This window comes from Camelus bactrianus, chromosome 1 (genome assembly GCF_048773025.1).
Source record: "Camelus bactrianus isolate YW-2024 breed Bactrian camel chromosome 1, ASM4877302v1, whole genome shotgun sequence".
In the NCBI taxonomy this organism is placed as follows: Eukaryota; Metazoa; Chordata; class Mammalia; order Artiodactyla; family Camelidae; genus Camelus; species Camelus bactrianus.
In genome coordinates, this window is record NC_133539.1 from 89,213,728 (window position 1) to 89,241,498 (window position 27,771).

General features: G+C 32.2%; 1 protein-coding gene and 1 non-coding gene across 3 annotated transcripts in view; both read left to right on the forward strand.

Annotated features, from left to right (window-relative positions):
- Positions 1–27,011, forward strand: part of KPNA4 (karyopherin subunit alpha 4) — a 51,775-nt gene extending 24,764 nt beyond the window's left edge. For both annotated transcript variants that reach the window (XM_074368664.1, XM_010952055.3), the window contains exons 2-17: positions 2,004–2,048; positions 2,907–2,996; positions 3,103–3,132; positions 3,222–3,274; positions 5,993–6,088; positions 6,723–6,808; positions 8,374–8,460; positions 10,328–10,497; positions 10,603–10,647; positions 13,730–13,861; positions 16,931–17,059; positions 18,535–18,639; positions 21,544–21,615; positions 22,791–22,953; positions 25,344–25,438; positions 26,872–27,011. In XM_074368664.1, the coding sequence (XP_074224765.1) occupies positions 2,004–2,048; positions 2,907–2,996; positions 3,103–3,132; positions 3,222–3,274; positions 5,993–6,088; positions 6,723–6,808; positions 8,374–8,460; positions 10,328–10,497; positions 10,603–10,647; positions 13,730–13,861; positions 16,931–17,059; positions 18,535–18,639; positions 21,544–21,615; positions 22,791–22,953; positions 25,344–25,438; positions 26,872–26,970 (1,497 nt within the window). In that variant the 3' untranslated portion in view covers positions 26,971–27,011. The remainder of the gene's footprint in view (positions 1–2,003; positions 2,049–2,906; positions 2,997–3,102; positions 3,133–3,221; positions 3,275–5,992; positions 6,089–6,722; positions 6,809–8,373; positions 8,461–10,327; positions 10,498–10,602; positions 10,648–13,729; positions 13,862–16,930; positions 17,060–18,534; positions 18,640–21,543; positions 21,616–22,790; positions 22,954–25,343; positions 25,439–26,871) is intronic.
- LOC123616037 (small Cajal body-specific RNA 7) lies at positions 17,230–17,576 on the forward strand. Its single transcript, XR_006723900.2, has one exon.
- Positions 27,012–27,771: the final 760 nt, after the last annotated feature.

A 27,771-nucleotide genomic window follows, 5' to 3' on the forward strand; every position in this document is an offset into this window, starting at 1 on the left:
ATGGCTGAAAATTGAAACTACACACTTTGACTCTAGAGTCCATCTTAGCAGTTACTGTATAGTGTGTTACAGAAGGCCTTGAAGAGAGAATTTCCAGTGTGTTAGAGGAATAACAAAGTTAGGATACAGCAGAATGAATGGAGAGAATGAAAGGAGCTTAGATCTGAGAGGTGATTAACTAGGGAGGGGATGAGGTAGAAAGATTAAAGTGGACTTAAGTCCTTGCAATGACTGGACATTTAAAGTAGAGAACCATTGGATGGTTTTGAAGAAGGGAATAACATGATCTGATTGACTTTTTAGAAAAGATTCGTTACTGAGTCCTTCCCATGGAGTCTATGGGTAGAATTCAGGAGGGCCTGGGAACTTAGAAAGAATATTTCCTTCACTTAATAATGTAGCCAATAAACCTCAGTAGTTATTAACATTACCTGTGATTTTTGTCATCACCAATAAAAATCACATTATTGCAAGATATCCTGAAATACCATTTATGGTCTTGATTCCTTTGAAAGTATGTAGTAGGTATTAGACACACTGGTAGATTACAATTAGTATGATAATGAAGTGCATATATTACAGTATTTTTTTGTATTTCTATTTTTTTTGCAACTATATATCAGTTTGTGGGGGGTTTTTTTTTGTAATCTTACATGTTTCGTTTATTTAAAAACACTGAGGAGGTGTCCATTGATTTGACCAGCCTGCTAAAGAAGGCTGTGACACACAAAAATTAAAATTCCCTATGAAGATTACTTCGGTTGTTGTGATAGTAATGGACTAGGAGAAAGATGGATGGCAAGAGTGTAAAGCGGGATACAAATTAGGAGGCTTTTGCAGCAACCTAGGAGAGAGATTAATAAGTTGGACCAGAGAGGAGGTGGTAGAGAAGTCAGTTAAGTTTTGAAGGTTCAATCAGTAGAATTTGCTTAACAAACTGAATGTGAAATGTGAGGGAAAAAAGAAGAGTCAGGGATGGCTCTAAGATTTTTGGTCTGTGCAACTGAAAGAGTGGAGTTGCCATTTGCTGAAAATCTCTTTGAAATTATTAATAGATTATTAATAAGTTTGAGATATTTATTTGGCATTATTTTGAGTATTACTTGCCATTTCTACTTAATATGTCTTGGCATATATAGTCATTAGAATGAAGTGGACCTATACATAGAAAGAGCTTGAACTTTTGTTGTTTCTGAATGTTTGAATATTTTTGCAGTGAGCATGTATCCATGTGTTAGGTAACTTTAAAATGAAAAAAAATGTTAAAAAATTGAATGGTTAGAATATGTGATAGAATAATTATGTGCTCTTTAGAAAGAATAAAACAGATCTGCATTTACCACCATGGAAGATCACTAAGACCTACAGATAAAGTAAACAAAAATAGGGTGAAGAACAAATAAATAGATAAGTGTGTCAGAGTCGTAGTAAATCTAACAGTGTTTACCTTTAGGTAAAGACACTGGATAGATGGGAAGGTTCTCTCCCCCTTCCCCACCTCCCACCCCTTTTTAAAAGCAGTTGAATTTACTAACCTTGTACATGTTTTTTTTTTTAATTTTAAAATTTATTTATTTTTAATGGAGGTACTGGGGATTCAACCCAGGACTTCATGCATGCTAAGCATGTGCTCTACCACTGAGCTTATATATACCTCTCTCCTGCTTTCTAAATTGGTTCATATAGGGGGTGAGATTATGGGTTCTTTTATTCTTTGTACATTTGTACTTTAATAATTCTTGTATTACAGTTTTAAAAAATTATGATACATCTAATATTACAGATCTAGTAATAATTTCAAAGCAGATTTCAGTATTTGAGAATGTGAATATGAAGATAGAAAATCATCTATATAATTATTATGAGTAAAATATGACTATGTACATATCTGATTAGAAGAAAAGATTAGGGAATGTACATCAAAATGTTAATAGCAGTTTTCTATAAGTGATGGAATTTGAGGTAATTTTTAAAAATAATTTTCTTTATTTAATTTCTTGTAGACTATGAGAAGACAACGAAATGAAGTTGTAGTTGAATTAAGGAAGGTGAGTGATTAATTTGGGGTACTACCAAATATAATTCTAATAACATTACAGCAGATAGAGAAGATAGCAAATGTATATTAGTTTCAAGTGCTTAATTAGCATTTCTTTTTCTTTTCAAAATGGAAAGATTGACTAAATTTGACAAGCTATTAAAGTTGGCAAGATACAGTTTGTCCACTACCCAAAAACAGAGAACACATTATCAGATGGTTTTTTCCTTCCTTAATTTTAGATGATTTATAGAAAGTATAAGTCCATGAGTATACAGTTACACCAAATAGTTCTGGTATTTACATAGTAATTACTCCCTGAAGGGAACTTGTTACTTAAAAATTGTATCAACTTTTCAAGTATTAAAGTAGGTTAGTTGAGAATATATTTTTTAATTTGTCCCGGACATTTTAAGTGAAATTCATGTGGCCCTTGATTTTTATAAGGCATTGTTGATTTTTGTCTGATTTTGAACTGCCCAACTTTTGCTTTGACTTTGTTTTTAGGTGATAAAGAGAAGCTTCCAGATGATGTATAAAATGGTTTAGTACTTTTAAATGAATATGTATGTTTGGTTCTGGCTTAAACTGTACACTGTCTTTTTTAATCAAATTATTTCATTTTTTAGTTTGTTTTTACGTAGTTCACAGTTCATTAAAAATGTAATATTTGGAGTTTGAGACTCAAATTAGTGTTGCTTAAGTGTTTAATTCACAATTTGGTTTTGATTTTCTGCATTTGCATTTTGCTTTTAAAAGGCACTTTGTATTTTTTTGTAGGCACAGGATCACCTAAATTTATATGAAAGTATTTAGCTTTTTAAAATTTAACTGAAGTTCTTTTATTTATTTATTTATTATTTTAAAGAATAAAAGAGATGAACATCTCTTAAAGAGAAGGAACGTACCACATGAAGATATCTGTGAAGATTCTGATATAGATGGTGATTATAGAGTGGTAAGTTGTTATTCTGGAAACTTAAAAATACCAATGAAAGATTTTTACATAAATATAGAATTTTAAGGTGATTTTTTAACTTAGTTTTCTCTAACTTTTTCCCCAGCAAAATACCTCTTTAGAAGCTATTGTTCAAGTAAGTTGAATTTTTTTCCTCTCTTTATTTCTTGGATTTAATAACTAATTATTGTGTATTTGCATCAAAAATTGTTTTATTTTTTATAGAATGCATCAAGTGATAACCAAGGAATTCAATTAAGTGCAGTTCAAGCTGCTAGGTAAGTTAAATTTCAAGGACATATTTAAATTTTATAACTTACACAAAACTCATGAGTACACTGACGCTTTAGTGTGCGTAGTATGTACAAATGCTAGGGAAAAGTTGATTTGACAAGTTATTTCTGTAGACTAATAGAAAACCATTACTTATAAAGCTTTTACCTTTTATTGATTAACAGGTTTAATTTTATTAAAAGTCAGATTTTTCAGATCCTGCCCTGGTAGCTAATTTTTCTCACAATCCTCATACTGATCAAACAGTAATAAAAACTTACTGTAGCAGTGCACAGGCAAGTAGAGACATTAAGATTTCAGCCTACAGAGACTCTCAGTCTCTTTCGGTGTAGAAATATTAAGTTATTTTTGTATATTTCAGTTGTAAAACCTATGTGCTCACATTTTAAGGGGAAAATCAGGAAAACTTGCTGAGGCATTTGTATTTAATTAATAGGTTGGGGAAGACAGGTTGTGTCATAGTACAATATAGTGGTTGCTCTGTGTTTTTATAAATAAAAGAATAACACCCTGTGTTGTGTAGGGAAGAGATACTTAAGCATGAAGTTGATTCTAGTTTTAGAATTTCAAAGTACAAGAGTTCATAGGTTCACCTAATATATGATCCAGTGCATGAGTCCCTTTTATGTTTATTAGACTTTTCCTACTTTTGTGTATCCACTTTAAACACTTTAATCCACTTAGAACAGATAAGGAAATTATAGGTGGGCAACCTGAGTGTTGCCCACCTCAGGTAAAAGAATTTCTTAGAACAAACTTTGTTATGTAGGAAGGAAATCACAGAAGCTTTCACATCTCAAAAATGACAAATAGTGTTAATAGGAAGAATGATTAAGAAATTGAAGCTTTATGCTCATCATTGTCAGGGTTGATTATAGTATTGGAGCAAGAGCTCTTCTCAGCATGAAGTTCTGGAGATGATTAAAGCCCTAAGGCCCCTAAAGCCAGGCTTCTTAAAATATGATCTGTTGGTCCCTAGGAAATCCTGAGATAACTTCAGAGGGTATTATTTTCACCATAGTTCCAAGACTTTATTTGCCTTTTTTTTTTTTTTTTTTTTAACTGTGTTAACATTCACATTGATGTTGCAAAAGCTACTGTGGGTAAACTACTGGCACCTTAGCACAAATCAAGACAATGATACCAGACTGATTATATATTGTATTTTGTACATATTGTATGTGCCATTATGTGCTTAAAGGAAAAAGGCTATTTCTCTTTAAGAATGTCCTCAATGAAGTAGTGAAAAAAAATTATTATTCTAATAAATTTGAAACCTTGATTAAGAAAGACTGGGTTAAAAAATGTCTGGGTTATTTCCTACTTTGTGCAAAGAATTGTGCCATTTATTATGGAAAATACTGTGGAAAAGCATGTGGAATAAGTTCTTGCTCTTGAAGAAATTTAGAACCTAATGAAGAAGGCAAAAACTATGTAAGAAATCGTGACGTTCAATAATAAATGTAGGTGTATGCTGTGGAATTCAGAGAGGGTATTGTGAAAACATATAACTTGAAATGGACTTTGAATAGATAGTTTGAATAAACAGGAAAGAGGGCATTCCAGGTGTGAGGAATTAGGATATGGAGGGCATGGAAATGAGACTGAAATGTTGGGACAGACAACTGACCTATTGTTGAATAACAGAGAATAAGGTTAGTTAGGTAAATAAGATGGAGCCAATGTGTGAAATGGTGTAAAGCTAGGTCAAGGAGTTTACGTTGATAGGGTAGTAAATTAGCAGCTATCACTTAGTTTATATAGGATCTGATTAAGCTTTCTTTTTTATATGTATACATACGTATTTTTATTAAAGAGCAGTCAGTTTACAATGTTGTGTCAGTTTCTGGTATACAGCAGAATTGATAAAGCTTTTTTAAACATTACCTTTATATAGTAGTTCTGGAGTTCAAATGGGTGAAGATTTGTGTTGGGTCACACTGAGAGCTTTTCAGCTAAAACTACATACAGTCTACCACATGTGTAAATGAATATTGTTGTTTTACTCTAAGCTCTATAAGAGCAAGGATGTCTGTCTTGTTCACCTTAGTATCTCTAATATCTCTCTGGATATTTTTCTGTGTATTGCTGTGCTTATTCCATTTCCTTTAGTTGCTGAGATGAGAATGTTGTTAAGCTTTTATGACCTCTGATTTGGTGTATAGAGTAGGACTGAAGAACTGGACACTTATGTTATGACACACAAGTCATAAACTTGTACCAGCATCCTGCCAATTTTTTGCCCTTTGACTTTGTTGTGACCTAGTAATGAATAATTTGGGATATATTAGTGACCTCTTAATTCCTTTCTTAGTAAGGTAAATGCCATGTTGAAGAAGTCTGCCCATTTTTTTTCTCTGACCACAAAATTAAGTCCAAAGGTAACACATATAAAACATTTAGTTATCTTTTTATGTTATATTTGGGACTTAACTGTTGGAATAATATTACTATACTAATTTTTAAAAAGTGGTAAAGTGGTTCATGGCTATTTTTTCCTTGTTAATAATCTATAAATTTGTAAATCAATCTTTTTATAATATAGAAAAGGCTACATTATATAAATTTAAAAAGTAACTTTCAGAAAGAGTATTTATGCCAGATATCCAGATTTATTATAATAGCCATATAGAATATGAATTTGAATTTAACTATATGTCATTAAGTTTCACATGTGGTATATATATATATCTTTCTTATAGGAAGCTTTTGTCCAGTGATCGAAATCCACCAATTGATGACTTAATAAAATCTGGAATATTGCCTATTTTAGTCCATTGTCTTGAAAGAGATGACAAGTAAGTACATTATTTTAAGAAATAATTTAGGATGTATCCTTTATAGGAGACAAGATTTTCTAGTAGTTAGTTTGATCTTGAAAGAAAAAAGAAGGGGCTGTAAGATGGAGTGGAAAAGCCAAACTGAAAAACAATATATAAGATGTGTTTACACCAAGAGAGGAAGGTAAAGGCCAAACAGAAACTTTCAAATGATACATTTAACTTGCAAGCTTTGAAAATTGTAAGCTTTTTAAAATTGGAATTCAATCCACGTTTAATTGTGAAATTTTACCAGCTTAATTTGACATTTGTCAATATGTTAAAACTGTCATTTTGACGATGAATAAGTAGTCTGCTAGTCAGTCTAGTTTAGCCACATAGATACTTGAGAATACTGTTTGGGTAGTAATGTGGAGGTATCTTAGTAAAGAGTTCTTACTAAAAACAAGTACACCTGAGGAGGCTGTATGCATTATATAGTGAAGAGATATTTTAAATAGTCATTGGAGATTAAAAAAAATGTGCTGGATACATAGATATGTTTTGAAGCAAAATATTTAATGTAAAATGCTAGAGGGGAGGAATGGTTTGTAGATACTTGGGCCAATATAAAAATCCCTACTTGTTAAAATTATTATTTTTTTTTTTGTAGTCCTTCTTTACAGTTTGAAGCTGCATGGGCTTTGACAAACATTGCATCTGGAACCTCTGAACAAACTCAAGCAGTAGTTCAGTCTAGTAAGTTGGTTATTAACAGACAAAAATGTAATTTTCAAATAAGTTAATTTTTTAAAAAACAGTGCTTTTCCTAAAAGAATAGAGTTATTTATATTATAAAATATTAGCTATTCTGTAACACACAGGGTAATTGAAATAGGCCAAATTAAGTATGTTACTTTGGTCATCTTGTCCCAGTGACTGACATTTTCCATTTCCAAAAATGCATTTGATTCTGAATCTAAGAACATTTCCTAATCATAGTAGCAGGTTACATTCTTGTAGTTAAACTTTATTTATAGGGCATCACATAAATAAAAGTGTTTTTCCATTGTCCTACTACCTGTTGGCCTCTCTTAATGAGATTTCCCTCATACGTTTTGGGGAAATCTTTTATAAAGTAGTCCTACATAAAAGAATGGCTTGCAAATTTTTTTTCATTGTCATTATAAGATTGATTGTCTTTGTGTTCCAAGAAATGTAAGTGGGAAATAATTATTGGAAGTAATAACCTGAGTTTTCATGAATACCATTTGATTCTTTTCCTAAGCAAAAAAATTAATAATTTTAAAGAAAATACTTTTAAAAATCCCTTTCAAGTTTGGAAGCAGTATACTTGTCTAAGCTTGTTAAAATCTTAAGCAATAATTTCTTCATGATTTTGAAGAGGAACAAAACTATAAGCAGTAAGCACTGTAAACACTTGTATTATAATATTACATAGAAAAGATAATTTGGGGTTCAAATGGTCTTTGATTTTGTTTTGTTTTTTTTGGTTTTGTTTTGTTTTGTATAGTTGACTGTTCAGTAAATTTTATGATTTCAAGACGATCCCTCACTCTTCTTCCTTTCTCTTTTTTGTTCTTTAAAGATTAGAAGAGGCTTAGAATTTAACACTGCTAGTCTGTCTTAATATACCAAAAGTAATAGATAAATGAATTACTTTTTATTACAAGTAAGCATGATTGATCCACATGTACTTAAATAGCAGTTTTCAAAGCAATATCAGAAAGAAGAAAGGAAATAGAAGAATCATTTGTTCAGTGCAATATTATTCTGTTAAACCTGTCTCTGTTTTTCTCATCCTTGTTAAGCAACAGAATCATTTTCTGATTCAGAAGGTGGCACAGGAATCACTGGCCTGGCTAAAGACCAATGTGATGTTATTTAAATTTTTATATTTGAAAGTTACTTCAACAATTAAATTTTTTTTCCAAATTTGAAGATAATGCTGAATCTATAAGTAATTAATCTTAAAATTGGAATTCAATCCAGGTTTAATTGTAAATGAAATTTTATCAGTTTAGTTTAACATTTTGTCGATATGTTAAAACTGTCATTTTGATGATGAATAGTCTATTAGAAATTTTCCACTACTATTATTCTAATGAAAATTATTTAATAAGGATATATTTTAAATACATTTTTGATAGCTTTCTTTCTTTTGAGGTTTCAACAGAGAAACAAGATTGATTTTTGGTTTAGATACAGTATTTTTAACCTTTTTAAAAATTTTACTGAGATATGTAATTGACATACAACAGTATCTTCAAACATAAGTGATAACTTATGTTTTCCTCCTTCAGATGCTGTGCCACTTTTCCTGAGGCTTCTCCATTCACCCCATCAAAATGTCTGTGAGCAAGCAGTGTGGGCTTTGGGAAATATCATAGGTTTGTCTAAACCTTGTAACACTAGTCCAGCAATTGTTATCATGTGCTGTCATGTAAATACTACTAGTAGTTGAAAGGAAAAACAGTTTGCCTTTTTCAGTACTAGTTTTTGTGAAATAGTTTACAGATATTATAGCTGTTTAAGTATAAACCCATAGTAAACAGAATGAACATTTTTGTTGCTTATGATACCTTTATATCTTTTTGTATATAGTTAGCTCTTAATTATTTGAATAATTGTGAAATATGTATATGATTTAAGTCTTTTAGTTTTTCCTTTATTATCTTAGGGTTCATTTTATTCCTCAACTTTCTCCACTACCGTAGAAAATAAGAAAAAAGGCAGAACTTAAACCAAAATTTTTCTCTATAATGGCAGTCCTAAGAAGAATCTAAATTGAAATTTTTTAATGTATCTTGTGGATTTTAGTACAGTAAAATGTAGTAGTGTTTTCCACTATCATCATGAGGCCATCCTCATACAGGAGGTATCTGTAGCTTATAGATAGTCTCATTAAATGTTGACCATGATTAGCATACCTTTTGGGTTTTTTCTGATAAATAATTGTAGGAAGAATAATTAAAGACAATTCCAACATTTCAGGAATTTGTTTTATAACTAGAGCCTAACTTCACCCAAACTCAAAAATTTTAAAACCTGTCCTCCAATGGAGAATGAAAAAATCCGGAATCTGAACTATTCTATGTCCCATGACATTAAAGTTTATTTTTGCAACAGATTTTGTTTTTTAATTGTTCTTAAATGGAAGTAATCAGTTTTACTTTGACACACCTCCTCTTCATTACCCTTTTGGGGGCCAAGTTGGAAGGCAAGGGTTGGTTAGTGTCCCACAATAAGGAGTTTTCAAATGGGAGAATTTCCCTTTAAACTGTTCTTGGCATATGGTATGTTAAGTACTATTAGGAATGCTATTGTTTGTGTATCCAGAGTCCCTCACTTTTATACCAAAGTTTAGATTTAGAAATACTGACACAATATCTTGGTCTTTGGTTTTTAATTCCAGTGACATTGTAGAATTAATTAGAATACATGAATGCAAAAAGAACAATCATGTTATCTTTAAATGCTAAATTGCATTTTTTTTTTCACTTACAGAATATAATATCTCAGTTTGGCTTTCATACAACAAGTTACAGTGACACTCTGGACGCAAAAATTAAATTTGGCACTTCTCTAGGGCAGTGATTCTCGTACTTTAGCCTATTATCAGAATTATTTGAAGGGCTTGTTAAAACACAGAATCCTGGACTCACAGAATTTCTGTTTCAGTAGATTTGGGATAGGGCCCAAAAAAATCACAATGGGAACCACTGCTCTAGGGGTATTGGTTCCCCCTTCCCTCCCTTTTTCTGGTATAGTTTCTAAGTGCATAGAGTAATTTATAATTAATACTCTTTATGCTTTGATACTGGATCATCAGTATTAATTCTACAAATATTTTCTCTGTAATAGTATTTCAGTATGTCTTTTATTATGTGAAAGTTTCTTAAACTGAAGAATACCATTGAGAGAGAAGATAAAAAGCAACAATTCTCTGTTCACAAAGTACATTAAAGAAGCCTTAGGCTTCTAGCATTTAGATGGCATAAGAACATTTTACAGGTGAACAGCTTATAAGCCTTGATATGTGAATAATGTGCAAAAAAAAGTCTTAGTACCTTATATTGCTTCTCGTAACTCAGAGACCTAAAATGTGAACTAATTTATTGGTTAAAACTTTTATATAAAACTGAACAGTGTATCTGGTTAAATACAGGAAGCAGCATATTGAACCAAGTCCTTTATGTTTTCTAAATTGCTTATTGTCAACATATTTTATTGAATTGATAAATCCTATTCCTACAGGTGATGGGCCACAGTGTAGAGATTATGTCATAAGTCTTGGAGTTGTGAAACCTTTGCTCTCCTTCATAAGTCCATCTATTCCTATAACATTCTTAAGAAATGTTACTTGGGTTATGGTCAACTTATGTCGCCACAAAGACCCACCACCCCCAATGGAAACCATTCAGGAGGTAAACAAGCATTTTTTTATTTTGTTTTTTAAACTAAAGTAGATATCTTTATGTGTATGTTTTTAATCTATGTATTTTTAAAAATCTGTATGGTTCTCTCTTCAGATTCTTCCAGCTCTTTGTGTTTTAATTCATCACACAGACGTAAATGTGAGTAAATGCTTCCCATCATATATGTTTTTGTGTATATATATCTAGGGCTTGCACTTGTGACATAGGGGAGAAAATGTTATGTTGGACATTGTGTCAATGCACTCGATCAGATTTTTTCTATTTCAGGAGCTGTAATAGTTTGGTATTTTTATATTCACTCTGTGTTTACCCATATCACAAAACACAATTTCAGTAAAGAAATCAAACCTGTTATTGTGGTTTCAGCAATGACGTGTGTGCATAAATGTATGTATTAGTGTTCTAAAAACTCACATCAGAAGTTCTTAAAGTTGCCAGTAAGTGATCTCTCTCACTAAGATTATATCTTTGATTGTTCATGAGCTTTTTGTGAAAGCTCATTTTGACAGCCTGATCAATGAGAGAACACATACACTTAGTGGTATTTTTATGAAAGATGCTAAAGAGAAGCATTTGTACTTTTGTGCATGGGTTTGTATTCATATACACACACCAAACCATGAACATTAGTTTCATTTCAGTAATTTCAGTAATTCATCAGTAATTTCATTTTTATTCTACTTCTTCATTTATAGTGACTTTGGTAGCGGCTTTACTTGGTATAGAGATAATTCTTGAGTTTCCAAACAAGGAAAAAAAAAATCAGTGCAGACTAGATTTTAAATATAATAAATACATTCTGCTCATTCTTACTAATACAGATAGCAAAGAAAAAGCAACACAAGAAGTATGAATGAGGTGGAAAACTACTGTGTTTACAAAGTCAATCTAGCTTTCAGTGTGTTAGAAGAGCTGGGAATGTAATAAGTAAGGAAATCATTTGGATAAAATGCATAGCAACAATCAGAACCTTGTGTGGTTCTTTAAAAACAGTTTGGTATAATCATCAATTTTTGACAAGCTCCTTCATTTCTTTACAATTTATAGGGTTAATACCTTTCGCCGGGATCTGTCTAAGGCATACGGAAGAAATTAAAGTTAGAATTATACTACATCAAGCAATGGCATAATATACAGACTTCATTAGATGAACGTGATCTTTGCTCTAGAGATATTTTTTGTAGCCCCAGATAGTCTAGGATCTTTAAAACACACAAACACACACACACACACACACATACGTAAGCAATTTTTAGTTTTGGCTTCTTATAGCCAAATTCTTCAATTAAATTATAAATGTTAATATTTTATTTTTAAAGTAGTTTCAAGAAATATTAATTTCAAAGCTTATAACTCTACTGGAAAACTAGACATCTTGGTTGACCTTATTCAAAGATGTATTGTGTTTTTTCTACTTGTATACCTCAGTACATTTGAGATTGTAACTCCATTTTTCTTGCTCTTAATATATCTTGAATTTCTCAAGCCAGTTTGCATTTTTCTTTTTTAGTCGCATGTTTTACTAAATAATAATATTTACTAAAAACAAAACCTGTTCTGGTAAATACTTAAAAACAAGTTCTTAAATCAGGCTAACAAAGTAAAATAAAACTGCTTCAAACAAACCATAAGTGAAACATTGAAATTACACTATAGTTGTAATTAATAAATTTATCATAGCAGATAAAGAAGTGATTCTGATGTGAGCATATTAATGGCATATTTAGTCTAAAAATGTATTTGAATTTTACATGCAGTCATGCCCAGGTAACTTGAAATTTTTTGCCTGTAACAACAAATTTTGGCATATGTTGGTACTCCAGAAAGAAAAAAATAGTTACTTTTGTAAGTTGAAATTTAGTTGTCTCACATATTTTGATACCACTTTATATGTGTGAATTCTTTCATTTTGTGTCTTCTTTTTACATTAAAAATACCCATAGCACTTTCTTGAATTTCTGAAAGGAAAAATGGCAAACTGCTGTTCTCTTCTTTTAGGAGCTTCTTGGTCCTTTTAAACCTAATGTTGGTTAAGAATTTAAAAGGTTTTGGTGGGAGGGTACAGCTCAGTGGTAGAGTCCGTGCCTAGCATGCACGAGGTCGTGGGTTCAATCCCCAGTACCTCCATTAAATAAATAAATAAACCTAAGTATTCCTCCTCCCCCGAAAAAAAGGATTTAAAAGGTTTCAGACTTTTTTGGCTTGTCTTTTGACACAGAGTCTGTATCCCAGAAAGGCTTTGGAAGTAAAGAGTCAGGCACAATTATTCTTGTGTCTTTGTCAATAATTCTATTATTTAGCAATTTAACAGTTGTTTGTCATACTTCCTTTTGCATAACTTCTAATTAGGACTTAACATACAAAGAGAGATGAAACGCAGTGGCCTGCTATACTTCAAAATATGATCGAATTAGAAGTTAACTACAGGGGCTTCTTTTTTTTTAAGTGGTTTTGGCAGCTGGTATAAATTATCTGTTGTCTTTCTTCGTTTCTTCCTTCCCTTCCTCCTTGCCTCTTTCTCTCCTTCCTTGTTTTCTTTCTTTCCTTCTTTTCTTTCTTCTAGAACATGTTTTTTGATTATACATCTCACAGGTTGACCTATGATTGCTTTCATTGTTTTGATCTGCAGCTGTAGGAGACTGCTGCTATTTGGGAAGTTGCCTCTAGTTTTATAAGGCAAAGCACACTGGTTAGAAAAGATGAAAATACTGTAATCCTAATACAGGAGTATTGGCTTTAGACATAACAACATGGTACTGATGTGAGAACACTTTGAATATATTCACCTAGCCCAGATGTTTTGAACCACTGCATATGTTGGATACGTATACTCTTTCCAACTACATACGTTTACCACAGTGTCCTTTGACCTGTTATCCCTTAGTCTGCACAGTTGAGGAAGAGAATGTCTTTTTCTCCTATTTTATGTGCTGTGTAGTGTGTTTGTATCTTTGTGAGTTAAGACTAAATACCAGTCTGTGATCAGGATCATTATTAACCTGAATATCCTAAATATGACTAAAAGATGCATGTACTTGATACAGACTCATAGATGATGATGTTTAGTTATACTAGAGAAGATTAAGATTCTAATGAATTTAGGTGATAGAGAAGAGAAGAAAGAAGGTAGTGTAACAATCATAAATTAGTTCATATGGTTAAGAATTTTTGAAATGAGAAAATGTTCAGAGGCTATCTGAATTTTTATTTTATTCATTAGATACTGGTAGATACAGTTTGGGCCCTGTCTTACCTTACTGATGCTGGCAATGAACAGATACAGATGGTAATAGACTCTGGAATAGTCCCTCATTTGGTTCCTCTGCTCAGCCACCAGGAAGTTAAAGTTCAGGTGAGTTTTTATTTATAAAAATGTAAGTTTTTCTTACCACTATTTGTTTATGACATTCAAACATGGACAATTTCAGTAGCTTAAAGTATATTTTTAAACTAATAACAACAAATCTATGATAAAAAGATCGAGTTACTATATCCTCATTTTGAAAATGGAGAAAATTAGGTAAGATTACTATAGTTCAACACAAACTACTCCCCACCCCCCCAAAAAAGTTTACTTCTTTGTAAAGTACCGATTTCTAATGTAGACCAGGGCAATTCATATAACACCTTGGGTAGCATCTGAAGTAAGTATTGATAATTTAATTTTTCCTACTCTACCTGTTTTTCTTCCACTCTTCTACTCCTCCCCAGCTGTCCTTTTTTACTCTCCTCCACTGCACCTGGCAAGTTTAGTTAATGTATAGCTCCACTGCACTACAATAAAGGCTTTGTACTGAAATATGGTGCTTAGGGGCTTCCCAAATTATTTCCTTTCATTTGTTTAAAATATTTTTCTCTAATTTTTATTCTTTTAAAATCCTTCCACATAAATATCTCAAAGAACCTTCATCTAAAAAGAGCCAGAAAAGAGAAGGTGAAAAGTTTACACAAATATTATAAGCAGTAACTGTCAAACTACAGTGGCAAAGGGAGTTGCCGAAAGCTCTCCCTACCCTTCTGAGGTAAATAATGAGCTTTAATATTATAATGACTGAAAGTCTGTAAAATACGGTAATAGCACAAGAAAAGCTGTTAACCTGATTCACTATTTATCAACCTGGCTGGACACTGAAGTCAACTATGTGAAGCTTAAATTTAAAAATCTAGTTTATTTCTCTTGTATAATTCCTAGAAATTCTGTTTCAGTAAATCTGGGGTATTTTCTGGGAACCTGGGCTTTCAAAAGCTCTTCAGGTTATATTCATATACTGTCAGAATGGAAACCCACTGCCTTAAAACTTAAAGCACTTTAAATTCAGAAAGAATTGATTAATAGAATAATTTGTCATTTGGAGGCATTTGTGGCTTATTTAAAACATTCCTACCAGATTCTTATCATTAAGTTTGCATTTCTTGAATGTGGTACTTATGTCTTGCTATAGGTTTTTGGTTTGTATTTTGTTTTTGTTTTTTTCAGAATGCATCTTCAGTTTTATTTCTGGGCTTCATTGGGAAAATAGAGCTTGTACTTTTACTTTAGCCAGCTCTCAAGGAAAGTTAATGTTCTGTACTTTGCCTGATAACTAATAGAGATTTAAAACATTTTTTTCAACTTTCATGCCATAATTTAGGAACACAGAAAGAATAGTATAGTGAACCGTGTAGGTTTTCTCTGTTTCTTTCCTTCCCCTCCATATTATTTTGACACAAATCCCAGATATCATATAATTTCATTCGGCTTGCATCTCCAAAAAGTAAGGATATTTTTAACATGACCACAATACCGTTAGAGCACTTTAAAAAATATTAATGTTAAAATCCTTTCAGTATCCAAATTTTACTGATTGCTTCATATTTTTTTCAGTTTGACTAAATCAGTACCCAAACAAGGTCAACACATTGCATTTGGTAGCTGTCTTCAGGTTTCTGCTACTCTGTAACTTTCTTCTCCTTTTTTTCTTTCCCCTATTGATTTGTTAAAGAAGCTGAGTCACTTCAAAATATTTTTGAAAAAAATTTAAAAATCCTAAATAAGTGGAAAGACATCCATATTCGTGGATTGGAAGACTTAGTGTTATTAGGATGGCAGTGCTCCCCAAATTCATCTACAGGTTAAATGCAGTTGCTATTAAAATCCCAGGGGTCTTTTTTGCAGAAACTTACAAGCTAATAGCCAAAACAGTCCTGAAAAAGAACCAAGTTTGAGGACTTGTTATTTCAAAACTTGACTGCAAAGCTAGGAAACAAGACTTTTTGATACTGGCATAAGGATAGACATATAGATCAATGAAATAGAATCAAGGGCCCCGAAATAAACTCATTTACTTATGGTCAGTTGATTTTCACCAGGGGTGCTAAAAAAATTCAGTGAGCAAAGAATAGTCTTTTCAACAAATGGCTCAAGAATACTGTATATCCATACGTAAAAGAATGAAGTTGGATCCCTACTTCACAGCATATTTAAAAAATTAACTCAAAATGAGTCAAACACCTAAATATAAGAGCTAAAAGTATAAACCTTTTTTCTTTGACGAAAACATGACGTTGGATTAGGCAGTAGTTTCTTAGATATGACACCACAAGCAACCAAGAAAAAAGATAATAGGACTTAACCAAAATTAAAAACTTCTAAGGAAACCGTCAAGAAAGTGAAAAGACAACCTACAGAATGGAAGAGAATAATTGCAAATCATACATCTGAAAAGAAATTTCTATCCAAAATACATAAAGAACTCTTACAACTTAACAACAGAAAATGGCAACCCAATTTAAAAATGGTTTAAAAGATTTGAATAGCATTCTCCAAAGAAAACATACAGATGGTCAGTAGCACATGAGTTGATGTTCAGCATCATTAGTCATTAAGGAAATGCAGGTCAAAGCCATGATGAAGTACCACTTCATACCCACCAGGATGGCTGTGATCAAAAAGACAGTAACAGGTGTTGGCAAGGATATTGAGAAAGTAGAATCCTCAGACTCTGCTGGTGGGAATGTAAAATGGTGCAGTCTCTTGGGAAGTTTGATAGTACCTGGAAAAGTTACTCATAGAGTTATCATATGACCCAGCAAGTCGTATGATACTCCCAGGTATCTCCCCAAGAGAATTGGAAACACATGTTCACACAAAAACTGGTACTATTGTATTTTATTTATGGCCATAATTACTATCTAAAATTATCCTTCTTGTTTGTTTATTAGCTGTCTCCTCCTACAGTAATGGAATCTCTGTAAGAGCTAGAATTTGTGTCTGTCCTATTCACTCCTCTGTTCTAAATCAGCTTCGGACACAGCTTGCTCAAAAAGGATAGGCTGGCATGAATGAATGAATGTATCTTTCATAACCTGCCTAACATACCTCTGTGGTAATAAGGAATATTTCACATAGAACAACATCTCATTTAATCTTTTTATGTTTCAGACGGCAGCACTTCGAGCTGTGGGCAACATTGTTACTGGAACTGATGAGCAAACACAAGTAGTTTTGAATTGTGATGCTCTTTCACACTTCCCTGCACTTCTGACACATCCCAAAGAGAAAATTAATAAAGTAAGCACTTTTAAATACTATTTAATAGTATATAAAGTAGCAGTTTTTAATGTGTAAAATTAGGGATTTGGGGAAAAAATTAAGAGAAGATAGAATATTTTACACTTTATAACATGAATTAGTACATGATTTTCTGTATATAAAACAAACCAGTGCAAATTTGGCTCTCTTGGAAATGATGAAATAGAGATAACTGGGTGTTGAATATTGTATGATTGGAAATTTTTAATATGTAAGTTAAGTAATTAGTAAAAATTTAATACTTAAAGCTACTTAACAGAGAGAGAGAGAGAGAGTGAGTGTGTGTGTGTGTGTGTGTGTGTGTGTGTAGGCTATGAAAAGGGGGCACTGACTGGTGATGCTGATATTGGAGTGCATCTGAGGCTGTTGTAGAAATACATGGGTTGTTGATTACAACATTGCCAATGATTATAACCCAAGAACAGCTCACCTGAGTAGCCTAGCACCCTAAAATCTCTAACAGGTTCATTAAATATGGTCCTGTGATCTGATCCAGAAGAGCCTGCTGCACACTAGGAGTAAAACTTCTTTACTAGTTTTTTAAAACAGAGAAAATGTTTCCCTTTAGTAAATTCATATGTTTGAAAATTTATTAAGTTTGGTAAATTATAGTAATATCCCACATAGGTAGATATTTTGTCTTATTTCATTTTGTGATTTCAGTGTGCATTTATTTATTATCTATGAAACTGGTTTAAAAAAAAACTTGTAATCATCTTGGTAAAAGTAGCACTGTTGTGATATAAAGGGTAACATGAAAAGATCATTAAGGTAGACCAAAGGGGAGGGTATAGCTCAATGGTACAGTGCGTGCTTAGCATGCATGAGGTTCTGGGTTCAGTCCCCAGTACCTCCATTAAATAAACAAATGCCCCCCCCAAAAAAAAGGGGGGTTTAAAAAAAATGTAGACCAGTAAAGCAATCAAACATCCGATTCTGCTTTACCTCTGGAGAGAAACGGTGCAATGAACGACTGTTACAAATAAGTATACTAAAACAATCCATTGTTTCATTTTTCGTGTCTCCATTATCACGGAAAATCGAGAGATTTATCTGCTTTGGCTAGGACTCTTGATCAGAATAGAATAGCGAATAAAGCACATCATGTGAGAAGGATGCTGAATCTCGTTCACAGTTGTTTTAGGATTTGTATTTGTATTATAGCTCATTAGTTCCTTAGTATTTGTTCAACCAAGCTTCTTTTGAGTATGATTGTTTGGGAACATTGCTTTTGAGAATTTGTTATTAGTTCATTATGACTTAGACTAGGGCCATTAGCAGTTTGTCCAAAAAAATATGGAAAGGGGATAGGGGAGTTCAGATTCCTAAGCTTTTTATTATGGAACTCATTCCATAATAAAATAATTTGGACATTGTAGTGAATGTATTTTTTCTTAGTTCAGATGCAGGTTTTATTTTTTAATGAGGAATATTGAAGGGGTCTTGTTCTACAGGAAGCAGTGTGGTTCCTCTCTAACATCACCGCAGGAAATCAGCAGCAGGTTCAGGCAGTAATTGATGCCAATCTTGTACCAATGATAATACACCTCTTGGATAAGGTAAGAAAAACATCTTGTTTATCTGAGTAAAAGGATAATACTGTAACTCTGTGAAATTAAGAATTAGTCCCATTTGACAGATTAAGAAACTGTGGTATAAACAAATGAATTATCCAAGATCAAACAGCGAGTGTGCTATTTAATCATATACCATATCATCTCATGCTTTCATTAAGTTTGGGAAAGAGACAATTTAAAATGTCACAATCACAGCATGAGGGTTTTTTCTGAACACTGATCTGTTCATGAAAGAGAAAGTAACTATCTTCCTCCGTGTTTCCTACAAACTGGTAGTAGAGGCTACTTTCCTATAAACTGGTAGATCAGGTTCAGTCTTTAAGTAAGAATGCTTAATGCACTAATGAGTCACATGAGGAGACACATACTGCTTGTCCTACATCTAGTGATTAAGATTGATAAGTGAGCCCAAGTGTTACCAGCCTATTTTAGCTGATAGTTATAAAGTTACTCATCCATCTTTCATGTAATCATTTTCAGTCAGTCATTGATGATCATTACCTGGGTCCCTTATGTTACTAGGAACTGCAAAATGGTGACTTTATAATTCTGTCATTCTTTATATATTAGCCATGATTCTTCAGTAAAGAAGAATAAAGAGCTTTTTCTTATTAGCTTTGGTTTACTCTAAAATACATTTCATATAGGAAGGGCAAGGTAACTGATTTTTGCTCATTATCACTCAGTTTTTAGAATGACATGGTTCTGTAACAACCTCAAAAAGAGACTAGGCTAAAGTTTTTCATGTCATTAGCAAATTACGAATTTTTATGTGTGTATTTTGTAAGTTTTAGTTCATTGTAGTTATTCTTTCTGACACTCAAGTTGTCCATGAAACAATGGAAACTCACTAAATTTGGTGCCTTTGTCTTTTTTACATCACTCTAATAGTTTTTAAGAGCTTTCTACTTTTGGGATATGACATGATTCCCAGGTATGTTTTATATATTTTCTGACCTAGAGCTGGAATTAACTGGTTTTCAGGGTGTTCCTGGTTCCTTTTTGTAGCAAATGGTATTTAAGGTACTTATTTGAGGTACTAAGGATGATCATTGCTACAAGGTTATCATTATATCTAGGCCTAAGTGAACAAAATAGGTGACAATGTATTTTTTTAAGAAAGTGAAAAATATATGTATTGTAATTTTGTGAATGTGAGAATTCATAAAAAACAAGTCATGAATGAAAGGAAGCCATTAGATAGTATTGGGTATTTAAAATAAGTGTTTTTATTTTCACTTCTATTTTATATATCTTTTATGCTGAAAATCTTAAAAACATGAACGTAATTGTTTACTTTATATACTGAGAGAAATAACATAAAATCTACCAAAATAACAAGACCACGTTGACACTTACACATGACTATTCCACTTTTGAGATTTCCACGAGGATTTTTTTGTCTTCTATCAATGATATACTTAAAAATAATGTCACTTGGATAATATACTTAAAAATAATGTCACTTGAAATAATTCCTGTGTGTGTGGTTAAGGCACCAACTTGACACACAGTTAGGTTGTTTGTTTCTTTTTGTTTTTTATTTGGGGGAATTACTTTAGTTTTTTGGTTTAAAATTAGTTTTTGGTTTATTCTTCTATTGTTTCTTCTTTAAATATAAGCAAATGCCTATGTATGTGCCTGTTCCCACCCTTCCTAACACAGATGATAGCCTAATATATATATATTCTTTTTCTTGCATTGCTTTAAGTGGATATATATACCCTGGGAGTCACTTCCATACCACTATACAAAGAGCTTCCTTGTTCCCTTTTTTTTTTTTCTTGTTCCTTTTTTAGCTACATAGTATTCCACTGTATGGATGAACTATAATGTATTTATTTTATTATTTTATGTATATTATTATGTATATTATTTATTATTTTATGACATTTGAGATATTTGTAGTATTTTGCTGTTAAATAGTACTTTAAAGAATAGTTTGTAAGTTTCTTCCATGTTTTTGCCAGATTATATTTAGGATTACTGGATCTACACGTAGACATATATATAAATTTTGCTATATATTGCCCATCTTCCTCTAGAAGCGTTGTTCCATTTTACTCTCCTACCAGTCTCACTGACAGATATTTGTAAATTTTATCAATCTGATAAATAAGAGTACATATCCCAATGTAGTTTTAATTTTTGTTTTTCTTATTTACATATTTTTTTCTAATATAAGCATTTTTTCAGATTGCTAGTCATCTTAATATTGAACAGATTGGTGATTATTTTAGTCAATAGACTTACTATAAGTAGTTATTCCTCTGGTGTTGAGAATTTAAGTTGCTTTTACTTTTTGACTATTATGTGCTCCTAAGACATTGTATAGAGAGATACATAATGTAACTTTGTTCTGAATTATTTTCTTGGTAAATTCTCAAAGATAAGATTACCAAATCATGAATATAATTTTTTAAAGTGATTTTTAAATTTATTTTTTTCAATTTGTATTTGAAAGATAATATATGAGGGTAATGTCTTTATTAAAGTCTCATTGATGGTGGACATTTTCACTTTTAAACCTTTGTTATGTGTTTAAAAGGATACTTTATTTTACCTTGACATTTCTTTGATTAAAGTGAAATTATACATTTTTCATATATTTTTGATTGATTTTATTTTATCATTGACTTCATTTAATCTGATATTGAACAGCAACATCAATTCAATTTTTCCCAGGGAAGTTCGTGAAAAGAGAGCTCCATTTCTTTAGAGTAAATTGGTTTCAATGGCTTATCTTAACAAGTAAAAAATATTTTATGCATGTAGAAAGGCTAGAAGAAAACCTGAGGAAATAAACAGTTGAAAAATCATTTCAGAAAACATTTTTTTCCAGTTTACCCTATATTGCAACTTGTATCCTTTGCTTTGCTTTTACAGGGAGATTTTGGGACTCAGAAAGAAGCTGCATGGGCCATAAGTAACTTAACAATTAGTGGAAGGAAAGATCAAGTAAGTTCAACTCTTATTTATTTCTCAAAACTGATAAAATTATAGTATCGATAATTCCAAGATTTACATTTCATAAATCATAATTTAAAACAATAGCAAGATAAACAGGCATTCTGTGATGTATAAGAGTGTCACCTTGACTTCCTTTAGTTACATTCCACAGATATGAAGTATTCTTTTTTCAGCTTCTGGGCCTACAAGAATTTTCTAATCCATGATAAAATCAAGGTACTTATAGTCAGGGTTGTTTTGTTTTGTTTAAACAGTGTTAAGAAAAAAACAAGACTTTTTAGGTTGATAGGGCAGAATGAAACTGCCTCACAGATTCTCCTAACAAATGAACAACAACTAAAAAAGAAAGCAAAACAACAGCAAAAATTGTCCAGTAGCAAACCAAACAAGGAACTAAACTCAGCCAAAAAGCAGGGGCTAGGAACTAGGGTGAGCAATGTCAGGTGCCTAGGGCATAAAATGTAAAGAGGCACTCTCTCAGAGTTGCATGGATGATGAAGCTTAACACTGTGCCAGCTGCCAAAAGAAAATGACTTTTAAAGGTCTCAGGTATGTTTCACAGACAGATAAAAAGGGGGAATTTGGAACTGATAATTGTCACAGATAAGCTATAGATTGGTACTGACCAATGAATCCACTCAAATATGAATACAGAGCAGAATATAAATATAATACATGGAAATAACTAATAAAATAGAAAAATGATAGAAAAAATACTTTGAAAATATTATGGAACCAATAGAATAGTGAATTGAGAGGTGGCCAGGTTTTATGAGAGTGTTAAATGTTACAGCAAAGAACTAGGAGATGCTCTCACATTGAACAATCATAGTTTAAAAAAAAAATCATCTTGTCTCTTAACTGATCTTATACTTTCTTAATGTTAAAAGGGAAAGGCTGTCTGAAGGAATGCTTATGGCAAAGAAATGTTTCATATGAAATAGAGTGATTACTTCATTTTTACTTTAGTTTTTTTACTAAGTTCAAGAAAAATATACTACATTAAAAAGAAAAGGTTAGATGAATGTTGTCTAACTTAACATGTGAGAGATGAGTTCATATTTCCATACTCAAGATTTTTAAGTCAAAATTATTCCAATGAGATAATAGGGTACACAGATGAAGTTCACTTCCCTTTATTATATCATATTTATACTCTTCAGGTCGCCTACTTAATCCAACAAAATGTTATCCCACCTTTTTGCAACTTGCTGACTGTAAAAGATGCACAAGTTGTGCAAGTAGTACTCGATGGACTAAGTAATATATTAAAAATGGCTGAAGATGAGGCAGAAACCATAGCCAATCTTATAGAAGAATGTGGAGGTAAGATTATTATAAACTGTTATTCTACATTTTGATGTTCTTTTTATAACTGCTTTTATTTTCTGACTGAGATAGCTCTTTTGTATTTTTGTGGCTTAGATAATCAAGTAACAGAATAAAGTTAAATACTATATTCTGTATGTACAGTCCTGCTTAGCTCTTGCACATGCTTAGGTAACTGAATTGTTGCCATTTATTGAACAAGCATTGTGCTAATAAGGTACTGGGAAAATACCGGTAAACAAGGCAGAGTCCTTGCCCCCAAGGCATGTAGTCTAGTCATAGAGATAAATATGAACTGATTTAATGTGCTAATTACCCTAATAGAGATGTACAGCAAGATAAAATACCTAATCCATCCTGGAAGATGCAGGAAGTGACACCTGAGCTGGATTTTGGGAGATGAATAAAGATTAATAAAGTAAAAAGGGATGAAAGGTGTTCCAGGCAAAGATAACACCATTGGATAAGTCTGAGGTGAGAAGTAGCATTCAGCAAATTATAAGTAGTTCACTGCTGAATCACAAAGTATGAGGTAGAAACTGCCAAAAAATGAGGCTGCAGACATAGGCAGTGACCAGGCCCTTGCAGTCTTAGAAGCTTTGTAGCACAGCAGATACTTTATCTTATAGGACAGTGGTTCCCAAATCTGGCAGTGTACCAGAGCCACTCGGAAGGTAGACAACAAGTCTTAGCTTTCAACTCTTAGGATTAACATGTAGACAGAACATGGAAGTCTCAAATGTGACTGTGAAACAAAATGTAAATATTATCAAGCTGGATAAGCATAAAAATAAAAGATATTTCTGATTGAATTTGAGAAGTAAATGAAAGGAGAGGTAACAGGGTAGGAGAACCAGTCTCTTCAGCTTACGCAGTGGAAGAGCTAAGAGGCTTGAATATTAATTTAGTAAGAAGTAAGTATTTTTAAAGTTACTAAAGTGACAAGTAGAACAGCAAAGAAATATGATGCATAATGTCAAGTTGGGAATGGGAAATAGGGAAAACTGTTAGGGAACTAATTAGGAAGTGAGTACTAGAAAAATTAAAAATAGGCATAGTTAAAATTTTTTCTTGTTTTTTTTTCTTTTACCATATAAACATTTTAATCATTAAAATTTTGTTTTTATATATTAAAATAAAAACACGGATCTTGAGCATTGCCTGCTTCATTGGAAGTGAAGCCCAGGAATCTGTATCTTATAGGCTCCCCCATGGATTCTGCCATAGTGTATGACAAGCTATTGGAAGATTTTACCTAGGGCATTGATGTGTTTAAATGAAGCATGACTCTGAGGGGAATGCAACTGTTAGAGACAAGAGTCAGGAAACCACCTAGGAAAGTATATAGTGGTCAGACCACAATAAATGAAGGCAGTGATAATAGAGACAAAGGGGAGATAACAAGATTCAAGAAATGGATAGACTGAGGTTTTTGAGATTTGATTATAGAGTATTGAGGGGAAGGGGAACTTAGTCTTTCTCTCAGATTTCAAACCATTGTTATCACCAGTAAGAATACAGTAGGATAAACAGTGTAAATGAGGCAAAGCAAGTAACAAATTGTGTTTTGGACAGTTTGAGTTTTAGGTACCTGTGAAGTGTCTCATGGAATGATCATGCCGGATTTAAATTTTAAGATTCTGAAACTCAGAAAAGAAATGAAGCCATAGATTTATAAGTCCTCAGTCTACATGTAGTAGTTAAATTTTTTCATGGAATGGCCCTATAAGGAGAATATGTGAAGTGAGAAATGTGCCCAAATAACTTCCTCCACTTAAGGAGTAGGTAGAGGAGGAACACTTACGAAAGGGCAATTTCACTTTAATTCAGAGGCCTTAATTGTTACTCCTATAGAGCAAAACAGGATCCAGTTTGCATACCAAAAGGTTAAGTTTATATATTCTGCCTAGAATTTAATAAATTTATTAATGTTTATAGGGAAAAACCCCTGAAATACTGTGGTTGATTTTGATTGTTTTTCATTATACTTAATAGGTGTCTTAACATTCATATTTATTAGTCAGTAGTATTAAAAGTTTTTTCATACATGTTCATTAGAAATACTTGGCAGATGCTAGAAACTAGAACAAATTTGCTTTTAACATTTAACAAACAACGCCATTTTATATATAAACACTGACACATACCATATTCTGTTGAGTAGATACATTTCCGTTGCTTACATTTATATGCAGTTGGACACTCAGGTTGTTAATTTTTTTAAGATAAATATGCTGTATCTTTGTGTATAAAACCTTTTTATTCTTGAGATTTACCTTTAAAATAGATTCCCCCAAATTGGATTATATGTTCCCAAGATTATTGTAACATTTTTGTCACTATTTTTAAAATATTTCTGTTGTTTCACTTTGTAAAATTTCTTACAGGACTGGAGAAAATTGAACAACTTCAAAATCATGAAAATGAAGACATCTACAAATTGGCCTATGAGATCATTGATCAGTTCTTCTCTTCAGATGATGTATTTAATAATTTTATGGTTTGCTTAGTTTTATGTATAAACATAAATCTGGATGAAATAATATAGTAAGCTAGGACATATATGTATGTACTTTTGGGGAATGGAATTAGGTATATAAGAGTAATATTGATTATTTCAGAAACAAATATTTCAGTATTTTGAAGTCCCTCAAGGCATTAAAAAGTAGTACTAGCTCTAATGGCAAAAAAAAGATAAGAATTTTTTGACAGTGACAAATGAGGCAAACAGGGATACTAGTATATCCTATAATAAATCCATTATGACCCAATAATTAGTTAGTCCATGTTTAAATATATTGTCACTGTTGTTCTTAGTTGCTGACTAAAAATGAATGTTAAGATAAATAGATACAATGAAAAAAATTATTATGAAGTATGTTACTATATAATGTAAGGTATAATATACAAAAATGTTTTCAGATTGTCAGTATATAATAGTTGAAATTAAAGTATTATTTTTAGTATTGCCTTTTCGGAGAAGTTAAATCTAAAAATAAAGCAGTTGTTTCTTAGAAAATTATAGTAATTAGGTATAGCCACCAGTGGATTTCTTGAATGATTTTCATAACATTAACATTTCAAAAAAGAAAATGGAATGTTATTAAACATTTTGTTAACAGGCATGATTTGAACATTAACCTGACAAAGACAATACTAGAAAAGAGTTATAGATTATTTATTACAAATGATTAAGCCAGGTCCTGTTTAGAATGTAATACCAGTTAAATAAATCAGGAATAAAAATCCTGAAAAAGCATACTTTTTTAAAGGTAGCTTTAATCAAATGTCTTAAAGTTGGATTTTTAGAAGTCTTAATTTATAATTAGGTTTACACAAGGCCTAATGTTTCCTAGTACCTTAACATGCAGTTTCTGGTTACTCTGTTACATTGTGAAAAGAATAATAAAGATGATATGCCTATTATAGGAACTACACTATAGGTTTATAATTTTGTGGTACTTCAAAAAGAATCTTTAGACATAAAATATATAGAATGAATATTATTTTTCCATTATTAGGAGAGCTATTATTTTACTACTTTAAGCTCAAACGTCATTTGTCTCCAATTACTGTTAAAAGATTAACCAAAGATTATACTTACTCTCCAACAGTGGTAGCGTTATAGTGAATACCCTCTCAGTCTGAGATGCAAGACCTTCTACAGTGTATTATTTCTCTTTCATTCTTTTGAAAGATACCCATTTTGCATATTATCTTAAGCCTCCTCATTTTGACATCCCTTAAGAGAAAGCTTTTAGAAAGTGTTTCCAATTTCTAAAGGGGTGATACGACAATGTTGACATCCATCATGTCCCTCATAATTTTTTAATAAAGGAAATGAGACTATTACTATAATGCTATTTGTGTATACTTTAAAATTAATCATTACTTTCTTTTTCTTTCTTCTCTTAGATTGATGAAGATCCTAGCCTTGTTCCAGAGGCAATACAAGGTGGAACATTTGGTTTCAATTCATCTGCCAATGTACCAACAGAAGGGTTCCAGTTTTAGAAAGATGTTGTGGAAGTTGGGTACAATGCAGCACTGAGATATATATATATATATATATGTGTATATATATATACATATATATAAAAAGGTTTGATCCATCAAGCTTGGCTCATGGGATCTGCTGCTGCATTAAATCCGGAAAGAAAATGTGAAGATTTCATTTGGAATCACAGAAAATGCCCAAATGAGGTCAAGATGGCGAGTGGGTGCGAGTGAGAATGAGTGGCAAAATGTAATGAAAACTTTACATGAAAGCTTATTTAGGTTGTTCAAAGTAAAAAGGGCTACAGGTCACAGATCTTCAGTGCCTGAGAAGGAACATTGACTTACTCTTTATCAATTGAGGGAAAGTGCAGTACTGTCATCTTCAAGCCTTGTAAGCATAAAAGAGAATAGGATGCCCATATAAGTCAAAGGAAAATGAGCCCAGGCCTTGCTATGAAGCGGTGTGTGAATGGACAATGTTGAATGAATGTCTGGCTCAGTGATGGAGAGCCAGGTTCATCTTTCAGATCTAGGGCTCTTCACGCATGAAGTAGACTCCTAGTCCTGGAGTGACTGTGTACGAGAGTTTGGTTGTGGTGCTGTATGTGAACGCATGCAAGCTTGATTCGCCTTCAGGGGGCTGATAACAAACCTAGTAAATCATCAAAGTGAGATCATAAGTGTTAATGTACACTGGACATGAAAACAAAGACCAGTTCAGCAGCAGCCATTGTTTTCTATTTCCCCTCTTCCCTTTTCCCACCCCGTTCCTTTTTTTTTTTTTTTGTCCTTGTGTTTGTGGGGGTTTTTGGTTTT